The following is a 26487-nucleotide window of genomic DNA, read 5'->3' on the forward strand; positions in this document are numbered from 1 at the left end:
GAGTGCGAGGCGGGGGGTCTCCCGTGCTCTCTCCAGTGGGGACTGGCTTTCCTCCCGAATCCCAGGATCTGCTTCTCCAGGGCGTGTATGAATCAACACTGCCTATGAATAAACCCGGCAGCTGTAACAGGGCTCAGCCTGGGCTCCCTGCTGACTGGCTGCCAGGACTCTGGGCCTATGGCTACTTCCAAAGCCAGCCTTGGAGCCTGGAGCACACGGACCCGCGGCCCCTTCCCTCTCCTTTCCTTCCTTATTGTATACGTGGGTCCATCTCACCTCTCCAGCCAGAAGGTGGGACCTGCCCTTGACTGGGCATTCTGAGGTGCTCATTTGGTGCTGGATTGGCTCTTCTCCCCGCAGCCCTCCCTGCTCTGCACTGACAGCTCCCACAACCCAGATTAGAAATCATGTCCCATGACCCAGCCTCCTCTTCTGCAACCCTTCCCTTGGGACAAGCAGAGCATTTGGCACTGCCAGCATAGTGGCTCCCTGCCTACACACACACACACAGACACGCACAGCCATGTCCCACCTGCCGGGACGAGGCCCTCCATCCCGACCCTGAGTAACAGAGAACCCTATTTTCCCTTCTGCCTTCTCCCAAGTCAGGGTTCCCCTTCCTGGTCATTCGGGACATGGTAACAGGGACACCTAAACTTTACCTCTCTCTCTGGCAGCACAAACCAAACACCATTTTCAGTCTAAGAAGAAAAGATGGGCAACAGTCAATGCATCTCAGAGGCCCGGGATCCCAGGGCTCCTGTACCCCGTGGCTTGCAGGAATGACAACGGGCCAGAGACAGTTGGGGAATGGCAAGGACCTCCACCGGCAGGGCTCAGCCAGGGGGTGGCCTGCTGCTCACAGATGGCGGTCAAAGTCAGGATGGACTGGGCTAGCACCAGGAGCTTGGAAAATACCCAAAATTTCTCCCCACCTCAGAGCCCCAACCAAAAGATGGTTTCATGCCTGAAGAGCTGGAAAGGTTGGTCCCAGAGAATCAGAACAGGAAAAGGGGGTTGAGATAGGATTCAGGAAGAAGATTTAGCTCTATTGAATATTTGGATTAAAATGTCCCCAGGTGCAGGTGACAAATTATAATAGTAAATAAGAATGATTAAAATCTACCAAAACTTTAACGTATTTTCCAGGTTATGCAGCATCCTGGGAATAATTTTGGGAGTACGGGCAGCAATCCCATAGCCTCCTGAAAGTATCCTCTCTGTCTGGAATCCCACCGTCAGTGTCAGAATTCCTATAAATTGACACCATTGTAAAGTCAAGGTCTCCAGTGTGAGCTGGACCCTCCATGTGGCCCAGTGAGCCTCGATCCCCAAGTCAGCTCTCCATTCTCCTCAGGGACTATTTCAGAATCTCTCTTTAATCCTCCAACCCCACCTATGCCTCCTTCTTCGCTTCCAGCCCAGAACACAGGAAGCACTGGATGGGAGTTCCCTTGACTTTCTGCACCCAGGCCACCTATGTTCTCTGCTTCTCACAGGCCATTTCCTCTTCGGGGAGGACGCTGCCCTCTCCTCTCTGAGACTCGCCCCCCACCCTGTACTGCATGCCATCTGGTCTTCTCTCGTCCTGGGGGTTTGGGGGTCTCTTTCCTCTCTCACTTGTGTATTCAGCTGTTCCTTCTCTTCTGGCTCCTTCCTACCAATATTTAAACACATCACTCATCTCTTCCATTAAAAAAAGGTCTTTTCTCTTGAACCCATATCCCTTCTGCAGCTACGGTCCTACTGTCCCCTACCCTTCACACCAGTGTCCTTGAGAGAGCTGTCCACACTGGATATTGTCACTCCTCTCTACCTCTCCCTCACTCCACAGCCCACCTCAATATGTTTCTGTCCCCACAAGTCTCTCCCCAAAGTCACCAGTATGCTGTTGGTCACGAACTCCAGTGGACCCTTTCCAGGCCTTAGGTCACTCATCGCCCTGCAGGACACTGCACTATGTCTGTCATGCAGGGTCTCAGCTCCCGCTCTCCACACAAGAACACAGGACATGGTGAGGCCAAAAGGAACACCCATGGAGTCCTAGATACGGGAGTCATACCACTATATTCTCCATGGCGTCTGGGTTGGAGATACAGGAAGCAGGAGCCACGCGATCCGCAATCCGCCGTCCACTTCTCTGGCAACCAACCCACTGCTAGCCCAGCCACGGCAGTTATATTCGTGGCTAACGGCTAACTGGTTACAGCTGACGGCCATCTGATTACAGTTATGGCTATCTAATAACCCAGCCAGCGTCTTTCCATGTGAGGCTGAAAGCCTGGAAACTGCTCTCTGGGATTCTGTCCCCACAACGTCCCTTCCCCTCGATCATCCTTTCTGGGAACACTGCTAGCAGTGCATTCAACGGTGAACTCGGTAGTCATTTATATCTTGGCATGAGAGAAATTACCAAGCTTTTTCTGAGTGAAGGTTTGCAAGAGGAAAGGAGAGGAAATGAGTCCTGAGGGAGAGGAGAGAAGGAAAGGGGGGATGCCAAATAGAAAGGGACGTGGAGAAAGTAGGTAGGAGTTGTACAGACAATGTTAATGGACTTTATGAGAGAACAGAAATACTGGAAGGAGTGTTGTGAAGTAGAAATAAGCAATCATAGGGCCGGCCGGATGGCTCAGTTGGTTAGAGTGCGAGCTCTCAACAACAAGGTTGCCAGTTCAATTCCCGCATGGGATAGTGGGCTGCGCCCCCTGCAACTAAAGACTGAAAACGGAGACTGGACTTGGAGCTGAGCTGCGCCCTCCACAACTACATTGAAGGACAATGATTTGGAGCTGATGGGCCCCGGAGAAACACACTGTTCCCCAATATTCCCCAATACAATTTATAAAGAAATAGCAATTATAAATGAGTTCTTGTGTGCTCGTCAGGTTGGGGCTGCAAAACAGGCAGATTAATTTCGTTTTAAAAGCTACATCAGGCAGTGGGGTCCATTCTCATTTCGCTCCACCAGGATGCAGGTGTGGGTGGATGTGCCGGATGGGCCATGGGGCCCGCATAGCAATGACGGCTTTTGGAGCTTCTTGGCTTCCCGTCTGGACTTGGCCTGGCATTAACACAGGTCACATGAAATTGATAGGTTTCAGGTGTCAGGGGCTAAACCACAAAACCTGAAGAATACGTATCTGGAGGAAAATATTTTCCTGACAGCAAATGATTCTTCGTCATTTTGTCCTTTATTCTTCTGTCCCCTTTAGACTTGCTGTTGATGCTTGAGCGAGGCACATGTGATTGTCCTAGCTAGGTCTTTCCGCAAACTGGCTTCCGAAATGACTGTTAACTGGGGAGTGCTCATGTCCCACACCCCTCCTGACCCAGCTTTCTGGCTTCTGCAGGAAGCATCAGCTGCTCGCGTGCATCCCACCACTTTTTGAGTTCTGTGCATTTATTTTAACAGACTTAACTTTTAGAGCAGTTTTAGGTTCACAGCAGTATTGAGGAGAAGGTACAGAGAGTTCCCATAACCCCCTGGCTCCCCCCACACAGCCACCCCCCCCACTATCATCATCCCCCTGCACAGTGTACACTTGTTAGTCTGACAGATCATTGTCACCTGAATTCCATAGTTTCATTAGTGTTCACTTTGTGCTGTACATTCTGTGGGTTTGGACAAACGTATGATGTGTATGCGTCATTATAGTGTCATACAGAAAAGTTTCACAGCCCTGAAGGTCCTCTGAGCGCTGCCTGTTCACCCCTCCCTCCCCTTAACCCCTGACAACCACTGACGTTTTCACTCTCTCCATAGTTTTGCCTTTTCCAAAATGTCACATAGTTGGACACATACAGTCTGTAGCCCTTCAAACTGGCTTCCTTCGCATGATACCAATAGGCGTTTACTGTTCCTCCATGTCTTTTCATGGCTGAGAGCTCATTTCGTTTCAGTGCTGAGTGATAGTCCATTTCTGGATGTACCTGTGTTTCTCCACTCACCTACTGAAGGACGTGTGGTTGCTTCCAAGTTTTGCCAATTCTGAATATGCCGCTGTAATCATCCGTGTGCAGGTTTTCTTGTGGACATAGTTTCAACTCCTTTGGCTCAGTACCAAGCCGCGGGATTCCTGGATCACAGGGTCAGAGTGTTTTGTAAGGAACCGCCAGCTACCTCCCGAGGTGGCTGCCCCGCTTTGAATTCCCACCAGCCCCGCACGAGAGTTCCTGTTGCTGCACATGGTCGCCTGCAGCTGATGTCACTGTTCTGGATTTGGGACGTTTTAATTACGTGTATAGTGGTGATGTACTCTTTACAATAATTTATAAGTTGTGGATTAAAAAACCAAAATTCACCATCTTCACCAGTCAGTGTGCAGCTCAGGGGAGCTAATGTCGTCACAGTGTTGGGCAGCGGACCTCCACGATTTTCCATCTGGCGAAGCAGAAGCCCTGGACCCATAAACAGCCCGGAGGCGGGCCCAGCCCCGCTACCCCTCCCGCCCTGGGGATCCTGGGCGGGGCCTCCTGCGCCCCCCAGCGGCCGCCTGCAGAAGAGCGGACAGCCGCGCTACGGGGACCTCAACTCGCGCTGGGCCAGTCCGCACCCCGAGTCAGGGCAGGCAGGCCCCGGGCGCTAACACAAGCTGGGCACAGGTTCCACACGTTCTGTCCCCAGGAAGTAGCGAGAATTGGGAGGTTTGTATCCCGGGAGCTGCCAAGCTACGGGGAGACGGGCAAGGCGAGCAAAATGTCACCAACTTTGCCTGCGGACTCGCTGGGTGCTGCTGCTCCCTACCTGCTTTCTAGAGCTCTCACTGAGGGATTTGCTCCTTCTCGCGTTGGGGGCCCCACGGCCGGGTCTTCCTGCCTGGGGGACACAGGGCCGGGCCCTTCTGCTCCGCCATCTTGCTGATGTCACCCTGGACTCAATCTCAGGTCGCACAGGACCCCTGTGCAGGTGACTGCCATCTGTGACATGCGTGGTAGGCGCGGGGAGGTGGGGGGCTCTCACGCCTCTTGCCCCAGCAGCTTCACCAGAGCAGAAGCCAGGCAAGAATGGACAGGGTGTGTTTCTAAAATAATAAATCTCAGTGACGTGCTGGCCAGTACAGTTTATGTCCAAACAGTGTTGGGGACCACAAAGCCACCTGCCTCATAGGGCTGTGGGGAGGACACTTCGAGTGAACAACTGCTTGGCACGCGAATGCCTGATCAACAGAAGCTGCAGTTGTGCAATGATGGCAGAGACCACAGGCCTCGTGACTGCAGGTTTTCCTCGTGGCTGCCAGTCCTGGACAAGCAGCGCCTGAATAACAAGCATGTATGTCACTGCCTTTCATATCTCCATTAGGGTGACTGCTTGTGGAGGGCATGACATCCAAAACAAAGGGTAGATAATGACAATTTATTGAGGGCACTGTGTGACACACACTCGGACAATCCTGCCCGCCTTGCTGACACCACCTGGCTCTCGGACGGTCTGTCCCACTGGGACAGGAACATTCACCTCAGGCCAGAAGAGAGACCCGCAGGGGGATCCGAGACATCCCCAGGTGCCCCTGGTCTTACCCTCCTGGTCTGTGGAGTGGCCTCTAAACTGGTCTCCCTGCCTCCAGGATTCCCAGGGACCCCGGATCCCCACAATCCAGTCCTCAGCCTGGCTTGTAGCCCTAGTCTCAAGGTGCCTCCCTCCCACTGCCACTTCCCCCCTGCCCAGGACTTTGCAGTGGTGCTTTGGACCCACTGTGAGGTCACCTTGGCCAGCAGTGAGTGCCAGGCAGGCAAAGTCCTCGATGAAGTCATCCCACAAATACCTGTACCTGCCAGGGGGAGTACCAGGCCACCCGAAGTCCTATATGAAGTCATCCCACAAATACCTGCGCCAGCCGGGGGTGAATGTCCTCTCAAAGCAGTCCCCACACCCCTGGCCTGGCATGTTGGCTCTCTGACTTCCCACTCCTCCTTGTTTACGAGCACCTGGGAGCGGGGTTCACCCTCAACCTCCCACCTTGCTGTGAGTGCCCAGCCCAGCGCCCAGCGCCTGGGACGTCCAGCATGGGCCGAACAATTCCAAGCCCTGGCCATGCAGATGAGGCAGAGCCCAGCTGGACCCCAGCAGGCTACACCTAGGGGTCTGGGCTAGCGCCTGGCAGGAGAGGGGGATGTGGGAATTCCGGAAGGGGAGAGAGAGCTTTCACTCACCAAACAGGATTTGCAGACATTTTGTTGAAAACCAATACCCAGAGGATGTCTTCTTCCTGTTGAGGAATGAAGGAGAGAACTGGATGAATATGGGGCCCTGCTTCAGCCTGGGGAGAGCACCTCCAACACCCAGGGCTACTCCAGTTGTTTCCAGAATGAGAGCTTGCCTCACATCTGCCTGGGATGGGTGAGGGGGGCCCCACCCTACCCAGGAAATGCCCCTTTTCCACCCTCTGGGCTCCTGCCCCTTTGGATTTCAGGGGGCCTATGCCTCAGAATTCCCATCAGCCTCACTGATTTAAATACTCCAATCCCACCCCTTTTATTGTTGAAGAAGAAGGCTGAGGTCAGAAGGCAGTGGCGTTATGTGGTCACCCCTCTGCTTGGAGGGGACGAGAGGCTGAGTAAGGGAGGGCTTGGTAGCCACAATGCCAGCCTGGCGGGGGCCTGCTCTGCCGTGGGGTGGTCCTGAGGTTTGCATCTTTCCTTGAGGGAACACAGAATCAGGGTGGGAAGGGGTGGAGCTGCAGCCAGAGAGGACCTGGCCTCCAAGAGGGAGGAGGCCTGAGGCCGGCAAAGGGAGAGGCCCGAGAACCCAGTCCTGTGGTCCTCAGCAGCCCTGTGAGGGTGTCACATTACATCATCCCCACCTGGTTTCCATCCCCTGGTCTTCCAGAAAGAGTTTGAGCAGCTGATGTTCAAGGACAAACGCGATGAGGAGGAGGAAGCAGGCCCACTCCTGAGGGGACAGTCACAGCCTATGCTAAGCCACCCTAGACCCCTGAGCTTACTGACAGCTCCGTCAACAAGGAAAGTGCCCACCCCACATTTCTCTGAGTCAGGAAAGTGGACACAGGCACGAAAGAGATTCATCACCTGGGTGGTCACGGAGCTAGGAGAGTGAAGGACCAATTTCTAACTTAGGAAAGGAAGGGGTCTCGGCCCATCCAACGGGCTTGTCAGGGAGACCAGGGAGCTCTGAAAACAACGCTGCCTCCCCACCCCTAGATTCAACCGAGCCACGGCCATGACAAGGCTGAAACGCAGGGCGCTGGGCCAGCAGCCAGCCTGGGGAGGGTCCTCAGCATCACAGCCAGCAGCCTGGAGGCGAGGGTGGGGGTCACAGCCAGGTAACCACGGGCCCACTGAGAACTAGGACACTTGGTGCTGGGTGTGCATGTGTTGTGTGGGTGTGTAAATGTGTGCGTGTGAGTGTGTGTCAATATGTGAGAACATGGGAAGTGTCTGTGATGTGTGAGTACTTTGTGTGTTGAGTGCACTAGTGTGAAGTGAGGGGACACCCACAACTTCATGCCCTACACCTCGTTGTCCTCTGATCACTGTGCCCTCCCTATAATGCCACGCAAGGGCCAGTGACAAGCCTGAGAGGTGAAGGCCACTCAGGAGGAGGCAGGTGACATGGGAAGGCAGGGACGTGTTCTGAGGACAAGGCTCTGACCACACTGAGTGAGCCTAATGTGAGTGGGTGGCAGGATCAAGTCCGAAGACCCCTCGTTCTTCCTCGGAGCCTGTACAGACCTGGGGAGTCAGGTGGGGGTGGACTTCTTGTCTCCACATCCCTACCCTAGGACAGCACCTGGTGAGGACAGGATTGACAGGACTTCTGTGGCCACTCCTGGAACTACCTTCCCTGGTCCCTCCCTATGCCCTGTGACAGCACGTCACCCTGACAGATTGGCTCAATGCAGAGGGGAAAGGCCAGTCTCAGCTCCCTTTATAAACAGGGCCCAGGCTGGTCAAGCTTGCAGCTGCCTTGCCCGGTTCTAGAAGCTTGGTGTGGTGAGAGGTGCCAGTGCGCCCAGAGGAGTCCAGTGGGCACTGAGGCAGCCATGGCACTGCTGATGTGGGATTCTCTGGTCTCCCTGGTCCTGGCTGGGGCAATCTTCCTGCTCCTGGTGGACCTCATGCACCGGTGCATACGCTGGGCTGCCCGCTACCCACCGGGCCCCATATCCCTGCCTGGGCTGGGCAACCTGCTGCAGTTGGACTTCCAGAACATGCTTTTCAGTGTTAACCAGGTGAGGAAGGTTGCAGGTGGACCCCACCTGGCAGCAGACAGTGCGTAGGGGCTGAAGCCAGACACTAGAATAAGAGAGGAGTCCAGAAGAGGAGGAAGGTGGGAGAGGCTTCCTAGGGAGGGCATTAGGGCCCGGCTGAAGAACGGTTTAGGTTTTGCAAAGGTACAGATGGAAAAGGCCTGGAGAGGGGGTGGGACTTGGCAGCATGTTTGGAATCCAGCTGAAAGTGTGAGCTGCACTCCCTTCTGTTTACATCAGGAGGAAAGGTCTTGAAAATCGGGGAGTGGAGTCCAGTCATGAACTCCTTTTAAATTAGGAAAGGGAGGCTGAGAGAGGTAGTGACTGGATTCACACCTTTTGTCGCTGTGGGTCTTCCGGCCTCAGTGCTCACCTCTATGAACCTCAGTTTCTTCACCTGTAAAATGGGATGCTCACTTGGCCTACTGACAATTTGGGTCACGTTTGCAAAGTCATAGCTGGGTGGTCTGATCCAACGTTCCGTCTGACGATGGAACATGTGACCTACAGGGTCACAAGGCCAGATAAAGTACTTGTACCCTTAGCTGCTGATGGCCCAGGCGTCCCCCAGGGCTAGGGCCAGTAGTCTGGGGCCGGGCTTCACCCACAGCCCTGACACTCCGCCTGCAGCTGCGGCGCCGTTTCGGGGACGTGTTCAGCCTGCAGATAGCCTGGACGCCCGTGGTTGTCATCAACGGTCCGGCGGCCGTGCAAGAGGCACTGGTGAACCAAAGTGAGGACACATCGGACCGGCCACCTATGCCTGTCTACGAGCACCTGGGTTTCGGGCAGCGGTTCAGAGGCAAGCGGAGGGGGAGACTGATTCCGGCCAGGCGGGGACAAGGCCAGGAGTGAATTGAGACCCGACAGGGCCAAACAGAGGCAGGGTCGTGGACGTGCGTTGCAGGGAAGAGTCAGCATATTTGAAGGAGCCGGAGGTGGAGCGGGAGCTTGGGCCAAGGGTGGGGAAGAAAGATGTGTGAGTGTGTGTGTGTGTGGCGGGGTGGTATTACCGAGAGAGGAGGGCCAGGGCCACAGCGAGCTGGAGATTGTCAGGGTGGGCAGGAATGAGGAGGAAGAACTCAGTGTGAGAAGGACAGTGGGAGGGCAGGAACTTCCCCAAATGGGGGAGGGGTCAGGGAGGGTAGAGCTGAAAGTGGGGTCAAGACCTGCCCTCAGCAGGCTGTGAGCTCGCGAGCAGTGTGGGTGGACAGAGTGCGACCTGTCCCCACCTGGAAGGGGTGTCAAAATGGGCAGGATTTGGTGGGGTGGAGGACGACTTACTGTGGGCGGAGCCGGGAGCGTGGCCTGCCACTAAAGGGGTGAGAGAGACACTGTGAGGAGTGAGGAGCAGAACCTATACTGAAATAGGCGGGGCTTGTGAGCGGGGGGCGTGGCCGGGCCCCACTCAGACAGATGGGACCTGGAGAGCTCCCGCGCAAAGTGGACGGACAGAGGCGGGGCCAGGCCACTAGCGAGCCACGCCCTCTTCCCCAAACGCAGGGGTGATCCTCGCGCGATACGGGAAATCGTGGCGCGAGCAACGGCGCTTCTCCGTGTCCACCCTGCGCAACCTCGGCCTGGGCAAGAAGTCACTGGAGCAGTGGGTGACCGAAGAAGCCACCTACCTCTGTGCCGCCTTCGCTGACCAGGCCGGTGAGTTACTGGGGCTGAGAGGCAGGAGTCAGGATTGGGGAGGCTGAGAAAGGAGATGGAGGCGACCCCGCCCCCATCTGCAACGTCCTCTCCCAGGAAACCCCTTTAATCCCGACGCCCTCCTGAATAAAGCAGTGAGCAACGTGATCGCCTCCCTAATCTATGGGTTCCGTTTCGAGTACAACAACCCGCGCTTCCTCAAGCTCTTGGATCTAATGGACAATGCACTGAAGGAGGAGTCGGGATTCCTGCACCAGGTAGGGGAGAGAGGCGACAAGGGGCCCTGCTGGGCGAGCCCCTTGAAGGCAGAACTCCTGGCTACAATGGGCCTCTTTCATTGGAAGCCACAAGACCTTTGAGGTGGAGATTTTAGGTTTACCCTTCTGGCAGTCCAGGCGGGGCACGCACTTAGGGAGGGACCAGGTCAATGGTGGCAACATGCTGGAGGTGCCTGGGACCTGACTGGTCAAGGAAAACACCTGAGCACAGAACGACGACCCGGAGCCCCACATCTGTGGCCTGCACAGGTGCTGAACGTGTTCCCTTTAGTCCTGCACATCCCCGGGGTGGCCGCTAAGGTCTTCCCAGGGCAGAAGGGCTTCATGGCCCTGGTGGATGAGCTGCTCGCCGAGCACAAGACGACCTGGGACCCCACCCAGCCAACCCGAGACCTGGCTGATGCCTACCTGGATGAGGTGGAGAAGGTGAGGGGCGGCTGCAGGGACGAGGCTGGGGTTTGTGGGTTGAGGGCCCCATGAGGTGAGCCCGGGCAAGGTGGGGCGGGCCCGTGTATCTCCCAGTGGTCAGGGACCCAGGATGTCAGGTGCAGACTGGCATGAGAGGCCAATTGGGGGCTTCCTCCCTCTGCCCTGAGCCCACCCTTTCTGCATGGCCCAGGCTAAGGGGAACCCCGAGAGCAGCTTCAGTGATGAAAACCTGCGGTTGGTGGTGGCTGACCTATTTGCTGCCGGGATGGTGACCACATCGACCACACTGAACTGGGCCCTTCTGCTCATGATCCTGCACCCGGACGTGCAGCGTGAGCCCCGCCTGGGGGCCGGGCGGGATGGCTGAGGGAGGAAAGGGTCAGTCTGGGGCGCCTGAGCTTGGTTTTGCTACCAGGAGTTCTGAGCAGAGGCTGGGCCCCGGCTCTGAGGTCCCAGTACCTTCTCCTCCACGTTTGTGGCATTGCCCTTCACAGGAGTCAGGAGGAGGTCAGAGCGCAGCCCTTGGGTCTGACTGCTCCTGGGATGCTTGTCTGTCCAGGCCGTGTCCAGCAAGAGATCGATGAGGTCATAGGGCAGGTACGGCGACCAGAGATGGCGGACCAGGCCCGCATGCACTTCACCATGGCTGTGGTCCATGAGGTGCAGCGTTTTGCAGACATCATCCCGCTGGGTTTGCCCCACATGACATCCCGTGACACTGAAGTGCAGGGCTTCCGCATCCCCAAGGTAAGTCTGTGGCCCTCATCGCCCAGCCCAATACCATCTGCCATCTGTTGCCCCAACATGGCCACTGCCAGGTGGGACCAGGGCTGGACCCCAAGCCCCCATCTTCGTTTCCACAGGCACTGGCTGTCCCAGCCTGGGAGGGTGTAGGTCTGAGCGCAGAGGCAGGGCTGGCCCTGTCCATTCAGAGCCCCCAGTCGGGTGAAGAAGACAAACTAAGATGTGCCACAGCGTGTGGGAGCAGGTGCACGCACTTGGCTGCCATGGGGAGGAAGGGGGCGGGGACACGTGTGTACCAGGCAGTGTGTGTGTGAGCCCATGTGTGCTTGTGGCTGGGACCTCAGCATCCGCCATCCCAGACCCCACCATGTCAGGCATCTCCTGCCAGGGGACGCCACTTATCTTCAACCTGTCATCGGTGCTGAAGGACGAGACCGTCTGGAAGAAGCCCTTCCGCTTCCACCCGGAGCATTTCCTGGATGCCCAGGGCCACTTTGTCAAGCATTCAGCCTTCATGCCCTTTTCAGCAGGTGCCTGTGGGGTGCTCGGGTCACTGTACCCTCCTGACGGTTTCTCGGGGGGTTGGTGCCCAGGCCCAGTCTCACCGAGCACCCCCATACCCACTGACAGGCCGCCGCTCATGCCTTGGGGAGCCCCTGGCCCGCATGGAGCTGTTCCTCTTCTTCACCTGCCTCCTGCAGCGCTTCAGCCTCTCGGTGCCTGCTGGGCAGCCCCGCCCCAGCGACCACCACAACGTCTTTGTCTTCCTGGTGACTCCGTTCCCCTACCAGCTCTGTGCTGTGCCCCGCTAGGGGATGACACCCAGTCCCCAGCCCTCTCTTCTCAGGCCCTGATGTCCAATAAACCAGTCTCGTGGCTCCAGCCTTGCTTCTGTGTCCCACTCAGGTCTCTTCCCCGCCCCTGGCAGTGCTGGGGCCTCAGCAGCCTCCCCAGGGCCAGCCCCACCTACCCCTGCCTTATCCATCCTTACCTGCCATTTGAACCCACTTGAAAAATGGGTATACTCAGGCTCAGGAAGTGACAGCTTAGCCCCTAGTCACCCATGGACCCCCAACACTAGTTACTTGGCTTGGAGACAAAATCTACACAGAGGTCCTGCCTCCTGCTGGGCGGAGCCAGACTAGGCTGCTAAGAGCTATCAGTCAGGCCCTGGTGGGGATGGGAGGGGCCTCATTCCGCCTGGATGCCCACATCTCAGGCCCGCCGCCACCCACCCTTCACCACAGCCAGCAGCTCCGCCATTCCATCAAGTCTGCTCCCCACTCCGTCTCTGCCACCCCAAAAGGTGGTAACTCAGGGAGGCTGGGACCCATGTGACCATGTGGTGGCCACAGGAGGAGGAGGCCACATGGGGAACTTGGAGGAGGACACTTGGGCTCTAGTCCTTGCGATGCCACGACATCATGTGACCCTGGGCTTCTGTTTACCCTTCAGCCAATGGGAAAGTTGCACCAGATGGCTGCTGGGTCCTCTCTTCCTGCGCTGACTGGGGCTGTGACCGTATTAGTCCGCCATCCTCCACCTGTGCCCACCCCACATGGACTGGTTCTGCACTGAGCACATGGGCAGCACCTAAGGGTTTCTAATTACCTGAGTTGGGAATACCCCCTGGTGCACAGGTAACAGGTGGCGACACCTGATGCTCAGGGCAGAAGCCCCTTTTGTCAGCCGACCCCACCCAACAGAATCTCTGACAGGGGATCCACTATATGTACGTATATGCCCTCAAGACAGGCCGCAACGCAGCTCTCAGCATTCAGGGAATGTGGCTGTCCCTCGGCATGCAGTTGAAAGGCCACCAGCGTCCCCTCGGCCTCTCCTGAGTACCTACTTTCGTGTCAGGCTTGGTGACAGGAGGTGTTGGGACAGGGAGTGTGGATGGGGCCACACTGGGTCTGTGAGGCTGTGAGGCCCTGAACAGACGCAGTGGGGCCACAGAGGCAGCACCTTGTGCATTTATTGGACAGTTTGTTATTCATGGTTCCGAGTCTTGGGAATATCAGAGGCTGGGTACCAGTCCAGCCAGAGCTTCCTCAGGAGTTGGGGGACCCAGGCCCTGGGCCTTCCCTCCTTGGTCTCCACCTCAGAGGCCTCTAGAAAGCACAAGCAGCCATGCCCTGTGGGTCCTTTGCTGGAAGGAACCTTTCCCTAGAGCCCAGGCACCCACTGCTGCTGGAGGAGCAGGTCCGCATTTGATACCAGGTTCCTCCAGCCCAAGCAGGGCCACCTGCAGTCCTGCCAAGCAGGAAGGAAGCAGGAGGCAGGGTGGCTCCTTCCAGAAGTTCGGGGCACCTGGCTACCGGGACGTCTCCCCTCCCCAAGGCAGGAGGGTCTGAGAGGGTCACAGAGACTCACGAGGGAGGCAATCCTGCTACAGCAGGCTCATGTCCGCTGTCTTACCAGAAGGATACACAGCAATCTCCTCGGGCCTTTTTATCTCCCTGGGAAGAAGAAGAGACAAAGGGGATGAGACAGGTCCTACGAATCGCAGGTGGGAGACTGAGGCCTCACTTCACAGGACGTCGGGAGGGCAGGCCTCGGACCCACTGTGCTGATGCCATGTTTGCTCCTCTCAGCTCCCAAGAGCTGTTGCTGCACTGGGATGGCAGTCTGGCCCCGTCACCTTGGGGTCCCCCAGCCGACCCCGCCCTCCTTCTCCATGGGCTCCCCACCCTGCTGTGCTCTGGGGCACCTCATAGGACCCACGTGGAGACGGTCCGGTTGAGGCACCAGGCTTCCTTACCTCCCAGCCGAGGGTCCCTGTCACCTTCTCTTCAGCCACTTCCTTCCCAGCAGCAGTGGTGCTGGCTCCTTCCTCCCCTGGGAGCTCACCTCCCCCTCATCCTGAGAAAGGACATCGGGCTCCTTGGGCCTAGTACCCCTCAGTCCTCCTGTCGCCTTGGGGGTCATGGCCTGCCAGGAGGGATAAGTGGGCATAATATGGCCTCATCCCTCCCCGTTCTCCACACGGGGTGTGTACAGTTCTTCGTTTTCTTCCAGGGTAGTCCTTCCCTTCTCAGCTCGAGCTGTGGTAGGGTTGCGAGTTTCCTGGAGGGGGCCCTGCCACTATCCCTGGGACTTCCTGCCATGAGTGGGACATCCTGGCTCTCACGGAACTCCGACAGGAGAGACCACAGCCCCGGGCCTTTCCAGGGAAGACCTCACTTACCCCGGAGGCTTGCTTCTTCCCACTCTTCACTCTGCGACTCCACAGAAGGAAACTCAGCTATGACTGATGGGGTGGGCTTCCTGCACGGCCCAGCCTCTCACTGTGTCTACCAAGGGTGCCCCCGACAGACACCCCACTTCAGGGAAAGAAGGGTCCCCAGCTCTTACCCACCTCAGTAATCACAGGGTAGCACTTATCCATCAGCCCCCACATTGGCCTTAAGTTCTCCCCTTGGGTCTGTATGACAAGGAGAGAGAGGAGGTGGGAGGGTAGGCTGTGGTGACATCTAAGGACTCAGCTGCACACTGGTCCACTGTTAATGCCTGCACCTCAGACACCTAAAGACTACCAGGGATGTGAGGAAAACTTCAAAGAAATGGTAACTGATGTCTTTAGAGTGATAAAGCTTTGCATTCGTGAAACAAGGATAGGCTCTAAAATAGGAATGTCAAACATCGACCTCTAAATCTTGAAAAACAAAAATAGGATACAATAATGAAAATGAAAAATTCAAAGTATAGAAGATAAAATAAAAAAAAATATTTCCCAGAAAGAACAGAAAAACATCAGGAGAACCAGCAGCAAAATCATAGATCCTTCTGAAAGAAGAAACTGAGGCAACAGACTGAGGTGGCAGGGAGAGATGCTAAGTAAATACATTCTTTTTTCATTAAGACAATGTTCCAAAAATGAGGGACGTAAGTTTGCGGAAGAGAAGGGATCACCAAGTGTCCGTGAGAATGGATGGAAAAGATCCACCTCAGGTTATGTCATCAATAAATATCCGAACAATGAGGATAAAGAGAAGGACCTACAAATTTCCAGATACGAGGAAAAAAGTCTCCTTTAGGAATTCAATTTCATCAGACTTTTAAATACCAACATTTGAAGCTAGAAGACAGTGAGGAGCTTCAGGATCTGTGAGAAAATTATTTCTAGTCTAGATTCTATACCTAGCCTGTCTTAGTCAAGTAGCAATTAAGACATTTTCAGACATGTAATATCATAAGACGACCCAGCAAGAAGCAACTGGGGAGTGCGTTTCACCAAAATGAACGAGTAACATGGGCTCCCACATGTGAAAGAAGTGAAGCGCTCCCCAGGATGCGATGGGGAAGGGCGATCCCAGGAGAGCTGAGCAGCTGGCCTCAAGGACATCCCGTCCAGATGGAAGCAGGAGGATTAGGGTTCCAGGAGACAAGTCTCCATGAAAACGACCACACTGATAAATCACCTAATTTGTCTAAATGTATTGCAAGGAGATTTATATTTGAGAGCTTGGGTGAATTAACTATAGGTACACAGAAACTAAATTTAAAAAAAAATGAAATTATACACAAAGAAGAATCATAGTACACTACATGACTCAGTAGGAATACTATTTACCTAGTTTTAAAATGCAAACCCTCAATATTGGTCTAATACAAATTATGATATATACTGATTAGAATGGCTGAAAAACAAAGAAAAGCAAGTGATGGAGATGATGTGGAACAACTGGAAACTCATTCAATATAGGTGAGAATGCAAAATGGGTACCAGCTACTTTGGAAAAGTTGGACAGTTTTTTACAAAACTAAACATACCTTTATGACATGACCCAACAATCCCAGTGCTAGGTGTCTGCCTAAGTGAAAGGAAAACTTATGCTCACACAAAACTTGTATATGAATATTTATAGCGCTTTTATTTGTAACTGCCAAAAACTAGCAACAAACTAAATGTCCATTCACATTAATGGACAAACTGTGGTACATCCACCCAATGGACAACTACTCAGCCATAAGAAGGAACAAACAACTGCTACACAACCGACAGACCTCACGTGCATTGTGCAAGCGAAAGACACCAGACTCAAGAGGCTGCATGCTGGAAGTTTCCATTTATATGACAGGGTTGCAAAGGCAAAACTATAGGGAAAGAAAAGTGTTCATTGGATGCCAGGGCTGGGAGTGGGTTCCAAGTGAATACAGGAGAAATCTCTGAAGTGATGGACCGGTTCTGTATCTCGGTTATGGTGGCGGTTGTGCAACTATGTATGTTTGTCAAAACTCAAAGCACTATACACTGAAAAGGATGAATCTTATTCTATATAAGTAATACCTTAATTTAAAAAAATGAATAAGACAAGTCCAATGTGGCGGAGAGGGATTTAAAAGGCAAAATGACATTAAAATCAGCAAAAAAGGAAAAAATGATACTTAAAACATTTTAACAGTTGAAGGTGTCATAACTCGGATAAAAAAGTTTTACAATGACAGAAACTAGGATATAACTGCATTGAAAGGCTAGAGAGCTGAAATGTGTGTGGAGGAGGTGGTGGTAAGCGTGCAGTTGCTGTGAGAGCTGAAACCTCATCTTCCATTGTAGGAATTCATTAATAATGTTTAAATCTGAAAAATCAAGACAAGCAGGACACGCTTCCTATTCAGAAACATGGTGGCAAAATCCAAGGCTACAGCTGGGAAGGCTGGAAGCCTGAAAGATTCCCACCCTGGTTCTGGGAATCATGGGGAGTGGGCGTGGCAAAAGGTAGCTAGTGTTTTGTTTCAAGTCATAAAATGTTGACTCATCAAACTACATACATGCATATCTTTGCGGATAATAAAACTTTCCAAAAATGGAAATTTGATTAATTTAAAAAAAACAAAGGAGGGCAGGTGGACTCGGTGATGTCCAGGGCACACAGGCCTCCTGAGGGCGCCCCACCTGCAACTAGCCACTCCCTGAGGGTGTCACCCACACTTCTCAGTGATGTGCTCACACAGAACACAGTCCTCACAGGAATGATCTCCTCTTCCCAGTAGCTCTGGCCAGGGAGCAGGGGGCCCCAGAGACCGGGAACGTTGTTCTGTCTTGTCACCTGGGCTGCCTGAGTCTAGTCACTGTCCCTCCGGGAGCCTAAGTTTCGTCATCTATGAAGAGGGAGCTGTGAGGGTTAAGTGACGTAATTGGTGGGCAGCACCTGATCCAGCAGCTGCTCTGCAGGCTTCTCTTGACCGAGGGCTGGGCGGGGGGTGGAGGGCCTCTGCCATGGGTTCTTGAACCTGGGACATCAAGGAGGGTATGCGACCCCGGGCAGGTGTCCTGCTCACCACCACCCATTCACAAAGGAGTGTCGAACCCCAATCCAGGGCTCCTCACATGCATTAGGGGTCACCTGTTTCTTTGGGTTTGTCCAGGCCACAGCCAGGGAGCGTGGAGGTGACCATGGAGCCAGACTACAAGGGACGGAACTCCCTGTGTTCGACTCTTTGCCAGAAGGAGGAAATTTCTCCAGAATCCTCACATTCACAGTCACACACACACGACTGACCTTTTGAGGTCAAGGAGCGTGACCCCTATTCAGGCTGCAGTGAGCCTGTGCCAGCCTCTGGGACCTGACAGGGGCCCCTACCTGTGAAGACTCCCCCGCAAGCTCATGGTCAGGAGCTCTTTTCTTCACAGACTCCTGAAAATAGTAGAGCAACACTCCTGCAGGGAGGAGAAGAAAGACTAGTTCAAACATTTAAAGGAGGGACGTAATTATTTTAAAGGGTCAGTATTTACAATATGCCAGAAGTCGCATCCTTTTCAACTTGCGACACAGATATTAGATGTGAACTTAAAATGTGTGAGGGGATAGATAGTTTTTCAAAAGGTATGCAAACAAAAATTTGAAAATCATGGCTGAAAAACATTATTAGGCTGTGCGGTTTTTTTGTTTGTGTGTTTTTTTTGGTTTTGCTTGGAAGGGGAACATGGGTTTCAAAGTTAGACTTGGGTTACAATCCCAGCTTCACTCTGAAGGTGTAGAGGGAAGAAAGGGGAAAAGAAGGCCAGCCTGGGCTCTGAGCAGTGTGGCCAGGCCTGGGGCGGCAGGTACATGGCAGCCTCAGGGGGGAGCCCTTGTGGACAGCTGGGGACTGCAGTAGCTCTGAGGGGAGAACCAGTTTCCCAGGTCCTGCTGTCATCCCCAACTCACACCAGCACCCAGGCCCTTACCTGCAAGAATAAAGACTTGCACTAAGAACAGGGATGCGTAGAGCCTGGAAGGAAAGCAGGGCGGAGTGCGAGGCGGGGGGTCTCCCATGCCCTCTCCAGTGGGGACTGGCTTTCCTCCCGAATCCCAGGATCTGCTTCTCCAGGGCGTGTATGAATCAACACTGCCTATGAATAAACCCGGCAGCTGTAACAGGGCTCAGCCTGGGCTCCCTGCTGACTGGCTGCCAGGACTCTGGGCCTATGGCTACTTCCAAAGCCAGCCTTGGAGCCTGGAGCACACGGACCCGTGGCCCCTTCCCTCTCCTTTCCTTCCTTATTGTATACGTGGGTCCATCTCACCTCTCCAGCCAGAAGGTGGGACCTGCACTTGACTGGGCATTCTGAGGTGCTCATTTGGTGCTGGATTGGCTCTTCTCCCCGCAGCCCTCCCTGCTCTGCACTGACAGCTCCCACAACCCAGATTAGAAATCATGTCCCATGACCCAGCCTCCTCTTCTGCAACCCTTCCCTTGGGACAAGCAGAGCATTTGGCACTGCCAGCATAGTGGCTCCCTGCCTACACACACACACACAGACACGCACAGCCATGTCCCACCTGCCGGGACGAGGCCCTCCATCCCGACCCTGAGTAACAGAGAACCCTATTTTCCCTTCTGCCTTCTCCCAAGCCAGGGTTCCCCTTCCTGGTCATTCGGGACATGGTAACAGGGACACCTAAACTTTACCTCTCTCTCTGGCAGCACAAACCAAACACCATTTTCAGTCTAAGAAGAAAAGATGGGCAACAGTCAATGCATCTCAGAGGCCCGGGATCCCAGGGCTCCTGTACCCCGTGGCTTGCAGGAATGACAACGGGCCAGAGACAGTTGGGGAATGGCAAGGACCTCCACCGGCAGGGCTCAGCCAGGGGGTGGCCTGCTGCTCACAGATGGCGGTCAAACTCAGGACGGACTGGGCTAGCACCAGGAGCTTGGAAAATACCCGAAATTTCTCCCCACCTCAGAGCCCCAAACAAAAGATGGTTTCATGCCTGCAGAGCTGGAAAGGTAGGTCCCAGAGAATCAGAACAGGAAAACGGGGTTGGGATAGGATTAAGGAAGAAGATTTAGCTCTATTGAATATTTGGATTAAAATGTCCCCAGGTGCAGGTGACAAATTATAATAGTAAATAAGAGTGATTAAAAACTACCAAAACTTTAACGCATTTTCCAGGTTGTGCAGCATCCTGGGAATAATTTTGGGAGTACGGGCGGCAATCCCATAGCCTCCTGAAAATATCCTCTCTGTCTGGAATCCCACCGTCAGTGTCAGAATTCCTATAAATTGACACCATTGTAAAGTCAAGGTCTCCAGTGTGAGCTGGACCCTCCATGTGGCCCAGTGAGCCTCGTTCCCCAAGTCAGCTCCCCATTCTCATCTCTCTTTAATCCTCCAACCCCACCTACGCCTCCTTCGCTTCCAGCAGAGAACACAGGAAGCATTGGATGGGAGTTCCCTTGACTTTCTGCACCCAGGCCACCTATGTTCTCTGCTTCTCACAGGCCGTTGCTCTTCGGGGAGGACGCTGCCCTCTCCTCTCTGAGACTCGCCCCCCACCCTGTACTGCATGCCATCTGGTCTTCTCTCGTCCTGGGGGTTTGGGGGTCTCTTTCCTCTCTCACTTGTGTATTCAGCTGTTCCTTCTCTTCTGGCTCCTTCCTACCAATATTTAAACACATCACTCATCTCTTCCATTAAAAAAAGGTCTTTTCTCTTGAACCCATATCCCTTCTGCAGCTACGGTCCTACTGTCCCCTACCCTTCACACCAGTCTCCTTGAGAGAGCTGTCCACACTGGATATTGTCACTCCTCTCTACCTCTCCCTCACTCCACAGCCCACCTCAATATGTTTCTGTCCCCACAAGTCGTCTCTCCCCAAAGTCACCAGTATGCTGTTGGTCACGAACTCCAGTGGGCCCTTTCCAGGCCTTAGGTCACTCATCGCTCTGCAGGACACTGCAGCACGTCCCTTCCCCTCGATCATCCTTTCTGGGAACACTGCTAGCAGTGTATTCTATGGTGGGCTTTGGTAGTCATTTAATCTTGGCGTGAGTGAAATTAGCAAGCTTTTCCTGAGAGGAGGTTTGCAGGAGGAAAGGAGAGGAAACAAGGAAGGTGAAAAGGAGGAGAAGGGGATGCCAAATAGGAAGGGAAGCAGAGAAGGCAGGTAGGAGGCACAGAGACCTTTTTCACCACTTGGGAGCTTTATTGAGAGCGGCATTTCAAGCCTCTTAACAAATACGCCAACTTGATGACGTTAGCTATTTGCAGAGTATCCTTTGACCATATTAGTATCCCGGTAGCCTGTCCATCTTCCCTCGGGCTCCAGGACCGAGCCTGAGAAGGGCACTGGAGCCAGTTAAGTCTGGGATTCCAGTGCACACCCCCTCCCTTTCACAAGAACATTGGTCTCTGTGTGTGACATCACGTCTTAGGAGCTTTATGACAGGACAGCCTCTCCAACCTTGGCCAGACAAGTTTGTCATTTGCCTCTGGATGGCTTAAGTCCCCACTATTCGGAGGCAGCACCTCTGTAGGTATCTTTTCAGTTCCATTCAATGCCATCAACACTGCCTGAGCACGAACAACGTGCCAAGCTCTGTACAAAGTTCTGTAGGGACACAGAGACACAAAAGTGTGTAAAACTCAGTCTTGTCACATAACATAACAAGCATATTTTCTGAATCAAAGACAAGAACACAGCCTGACAATTTCTAAGTGTCATCCATTCATCCAAGAGCGTCTGCTGAGCCTCCATTCTGGGCCAGAAATAATGCCAAAGGGATAGAAACAGTACACAGAGCCTGCCCTTGGGAGCTTGAAGACATCAAACAGACATCTTCTGATTCAAGACAATAACTTCTACTCTCTCCAAATTACTATAAATGTAACTACATAATAATTACAAAACTATGGATGGTTAAAACTGAAGAATGCGTGAGTTTCACATACACATGAAATATTAACCAATATGTGCCACATTGTCAACCATAAAACAAGTCTCAGTAAATCTGGAAAGATTAACGTCGTTTCAGGTATGTTCTTTAACCATAGTAGAATTAAATTAGAAATCAGTAGAAAGGTCCCTGGAAAGTCCCCAAGTATTTGGAAACTAAACAACACACTAAAAGTCAAAAAGAAAGTTAAAAAGTATTTTGAACTGAATGAAAATGAAAAAATATCAAAATTTGTGGGATACAGCTGAAGCAATACACAGAGGAAATTTTGTAACACTAAAATATCTATACTGGAAAATAAGAAAGGTCTCAACTCAATGACCTCAGTTTCTACCTTAAGAAAATAGAAATGGAAGAGCAAATGAAACCCAAAGTAAGCACAAGAAAGGAAATAAAAAAGGTCAGAGTGGAAATAAATGAAATAGAAAAGCAACAGAAAAAAAATCAGTAAAACCAAAAGCTGGCTTTGTGAGATCAACAAAGCGTACAATCTTCTAGATAGAGTAGATTAGGAAAAAAGAAATAAGACACATGATCAATATCAAGAATGATGAAGGTGACATCGATGCAGATTCTATAGACAATAAATGACAATAAGGGAATATTTTGCCAATACGTTTGACAATATAGGTGAAATGGAGAAAATCTTTAAAAGACACAAAGTACCAAAGATCATGCAAGAAGAAATATATAACCTGGGTAATCCTATGTCTATTAAAGACATTGAATTTATTTACCTTTCCCACAAAGAAAACTCCAGACCCATTTAGCTTCACCAGTGAATTCTACAAAATTTTTAAGGAAGAAATAATATAAATTATACACAAACCGTTACATAAAAACAGGAGGGAATACTTTCCAATTCATTCTGCAAGGGCAGCATTATTTGATACCAAAACCAGACTGAGACTAGAAGAAAACTACAGCTCAACATCCCTTATACATAGATGCAAATATTATTAACGAAATCTTATCAAATTGAAACCAACAACATATAAAATGGATAATACATCATTACCAAAGGAGTTTATCCTCAGGAATGCAAGGTTGGTTCAACATTCAAAAACTAATCCATATAATTCACCAGATTAACAGATTAAAAAAGCAAAACCATATGATTATCTCAATAGACACATTTAAAAAATTGTACAAAATCAACATCTATTCCTGAAAAAACTCTCAGCGAACCAGGAGTAGCTGGGAACCTCAACCTGAGGAAGGACATTTATGAAAATAACCTACAGCTAATAATATACTAAACAGTAAAATACTGAATGCTTTACCCCTGAATTCAAATGGAAGTTTTAAATAGTGAAGCAAAAGGCAACCAGATTAGAAAGGAAGAAGTAAAACTGTCTTTATTTGCAGACAATATGATTAATTATAAAATCCTATGGAATCATCCAAAAAGCTATTAGAGTTTAGCAAGGTAGAAGGATATAAGATTAATATATAAAAGTCAATGTGGACCGACAACTGCTCTAAAAATAAAAATCAATTCTACTTCTATATAATAGCAATGAAAAATTGAGAATTGAAATTTTTAAAAATACCATTTGTCATAGCATCAAAACTATGAAATACTTCAGGAAAAATCTGACAAAAGATGTGTGTGATATCTGTACACTAAACACTACAAGACACTGCCAAGAGAAATTAAAGAACACCTAAATAAATGAAGAGAGATACCATGGTCATGGACCAGAAGATTCAACATATTAAGATGTTAATTCCACCCTCAAAGTGATCTAAAGATGCAGCAATAAAAATCCTAGCAAATCTTTTGTTGTTGTTGAAATCAATGTGGTGTTTCTAAAGTTCATATGGAAATACCAAGAACCTAGAATAGCCATAAAATTTCCACACACAAAAAAAAGCTGAACAGTAATCAAGACAGTATGAGATTGTTGATGTCAAGATAAATGGAACAGAATAGAGTCCAGATATAGACCCATATACTGTCAATTGATTTTAGACAAAGGTGCAAAAGCAATTCAGTGGAGGGAAGCTGGCTCTTCAACAAATGGTTCAGGAGTAATTGGACATCCTTAAAGGGAAAAAATGAACCTTGACTAAATCTAACACCTTATACAAAAATTAACTCAAAATGGTTCAGGTACTTAAATGTAAAACATAAATTTTTTTTAAAAAATCATAGAAAATCTTTGGGATTTAGGGCTAGTGTTCTTAAATTTGATAAGATAAGCATGGCTGTACCATTTTATATTCCCACCAGCAATGTATGAGGCTTCCTACTCCTTCACATCCTCACCACCACTAACTATTGTCTGCCTTTTTTATTCTAGGCATTCTAGTGAGTGAGAAAAGGTATCTTATGGTTTTGATTTACACGTACCTAATGACCAATGATGATGAATGTCTTTTCATGTACTTATTGGTCATCTGTTATATCTTCTTTGGAGGAATAGCTATTGAAATCCTTTTCCAATTTAAAACAATATATTTTTAGAGCAGCTTTAGGTTCACAACAAAACTGAGTGAAAAGTACAAAGAGTTCCCCCATGCCCTTTGCCCCCTCCACACACACACACACACACACACACACACACACACACACACGGCCTCCCCCACTGTCGACAGCCCTCACCACAGTGGTACATCTGTTATAATTGATGAACCTACACTGATACATCACTGTCCACCGATAGTTTACATTAAGGCTCCCTCTATGGGTTTGGACAAATGTATACTGACATGTATCCAGCATTGTGGTACCAAACAGAATGGTTTCACTGCCCTAAAAACCCTCTGTGTTGAACCTATTCATTCCTTCCTCCTCCCAGCCTCTGCCAATCACTGATCTTTCCACTGTCTCCATAGTTTTGCCTTTTTCCAGTGCGTCATATAGCTGAAATCACAAAATAGGTAGTCTTTTCAGATGGGCTTTTTTCACATGGTTATATCCAGTTAAGTTTCCTTCATGTCTTTTAATGGCTTGATAGCTCATTTCTTTCTAGTGCCAAAGAGTATCTCATTGTCTGCATGTACCATAATTTATTCATTAACTTCCTGAAGGACTTCTTGGTTGCTTCCAAGTTCTGGCAATTATGAATATAAACATCCATGTGCAGATTTTCTGTGGACACAAGTTTTCGATTTATTTGGGTAACACCAAGGAGTGTGATTGCTGGCTCATATGGTAAGAGTATGTCTAGTTTTGTAAGAAACTGCCAAACTGTCTTCCAAAGTGCTGTATGATTTTGCATTCTCACCAGCAATGAATGAGAGAGCGTTCCTACTACTTCACATCCTCATCTGCTACTTCACCTTTGCTCATTTTTATTTTAGCTATTTTCTTTTTAATTATTATGTTGTAAGAGCCTTTTATATATTCCAAATACAGGTGCCTTACAGAATATGATTTGCAAATATTTTCTCCCAGTTTGTGGGTTGTTTTAGAGTTGGTTTTTTTTTGTTTGTTTGTTTGTTTGTTTTTATGAAAAGGAATATTAAACACTAACTTCCTAATAGTGGTTACTACTGGAGGAGGCAGGAGTATGGACCAGCTTAGAATTACGAGTAGATATAAGTGCTATGAGCGGTAGAGCACACACTCTGGAGCTAGCCACCTGGGTCTCAACCTAATGCTGTCAAGTAACTTAGTCTGTGCCTCAGTTTTCTCATCTGTAAGATGGGTAAAACAGCACTTATCTCACAGGTGTGTTGTGAGGCTTAAACAAGTGAATGTGCTTGGAGAACTTAAAACAGTGGTTACCAGGTACATAGTATGCTTTATAAAAACCTTAATTGTATCACCATTTATTAAGTTGGATACTGGATTTCAAAAGTTGCCATTTTATTATCATGCTTTATCATTTATATATATATGCATATATATATATGTATATATTTGTATATCTCCATTCAATGTACAAATATATTTTAAAATAAAGGGAAAATAAAATCAAAATGTTTAACCCTTTAAGATGGGAAAGACTGGGCTAGATGCAGAGCCATACCCCATGCTGGCTCCAGGGTCCAGAGCTCAGCTCAGCCCTGGCCCCCTGCTCCTTCCCCACCACTCACAAGGTATTGCGTCAACCGCACTTTCAGAAAAGACCATGAACTTCAGGCAGGAGTCAGAGCGGGGAGAACATCATATAGCAAGTGGCCTCGACTCCATACCACCTGTTTCCTCACCTGTAAAATGAGGATGCTAACAGTACCTACCTGATCAACGAGATTTAAGAAGACTAGGTGCATCGCCTGCCATGTTGTTGTTAGTTATTTTCCCTTCACACTTCTAGGCGTGTGTTCATGTTCAGAGATAACCTCAGAAGAAAAATGCCAGGGAAGAGATACCCAGAATGGACGATCTCAGGCTCTTCCCAGCTCCAAAATTGTGGGTGGTTTTTCAGAGATCCAGAGTTTGGGATGAACATGTCTTTGTCTAAAACGGAGCTACTGAGATTAACCTACCTCACCGGGCTGTGGAGAAGCGCAGAGAAGCAAAGGCCAGTAAAGCGCTTTCACATCTATACCGCGATTCGAAAGAGTTGGTTTATAGGAAAAAAAAAAAGTTGCAGGAAATCCGCAGAGGGGCCAGGCGGGCGCAACGGTACCCCAGGCGCCGTTATCTTCCTCAGCCGTCACCTTGGGGCCCGCGGCCCGAGCCCCGGAGTTGATCAAGACAGCTCTGCGAGGCCAGCGGGCCAAGGGGCGCAACCACATGAGCGCCGCGGGCAACTTGCCGGCTGGACGCTGGGTGACCAGGCAGCAGCCCACGGCCGAGAGTCAACTCCAGCGACCCAGCAGCCAGCCTGAGGCCCGAGCGCCCCCTGGCGGCGCCGTCGGGCAACGGTTAGGCCGTCCAACGCGCGAGCTTGCGTTTCCGCAGGTGAGCTTCCGCAGCCCCCACCAGCCGATCTTCTCCCCCAGATAGAGGTCTCCTGGCCAATCAGAGAGCCCCAGAGCCATCCTCCCGCCCACCCATGGAGTTTGGGGGCGTGGCGTTTAGCCTTAGCCAATGAGAAAAGATTGT

At 51.0% G+C, this 26487-nt stretch overlaps 1 protein-coding gene across 1 annotated transcript; it reads left to right on the forward strand.

Annotated features, from left to right (window-relative positions):
• Positions 1-7924: 7924 nt before the first annotated feature.
• Positions 7925-12201, forward strand: LOC117029427 (cytochrome P450 2D17-like). The gene is made up of 9 exons (XM_033118704.1): positions 7925-8189; positions 8838-9009; positions 9711-9863; positions 9960-10120; positions 10391-10567; positions 10761-10902; positions 11130-11317; positions 11703-11844; positions 11945-12201. Exons 1-9 carry the CDS (start codon positions 8001-8003, stop codon positions 12124-12126), a joined length of 1506 nt encoding a protein of 501 aa, XP_032974595.1. The 5' UTR covers positions 7925-8000; the 3' UTR covers positions 12127-12201.
• The last annotated feature ends 14286 nt before the right edge of the window (positions 12202-26487 follow it).

Source organism: Rhinolophus ferrumequinum, chromosome 10 (genome assembly GCF_004115265.2).
Source record: "Rhinolophus ferrumequinum isolate MPI-CBG mRhiFer1 chromosome 10, mRhiFer1_v1.p, whole genome shotgun sequence".
Lineage (NCBI taxonomy): Eukaryota > Metazoa > Chordata > Mammalia > Chiroptera > Rhinolophidae > Rhinolophus > Rhinolophus ferrumequinum.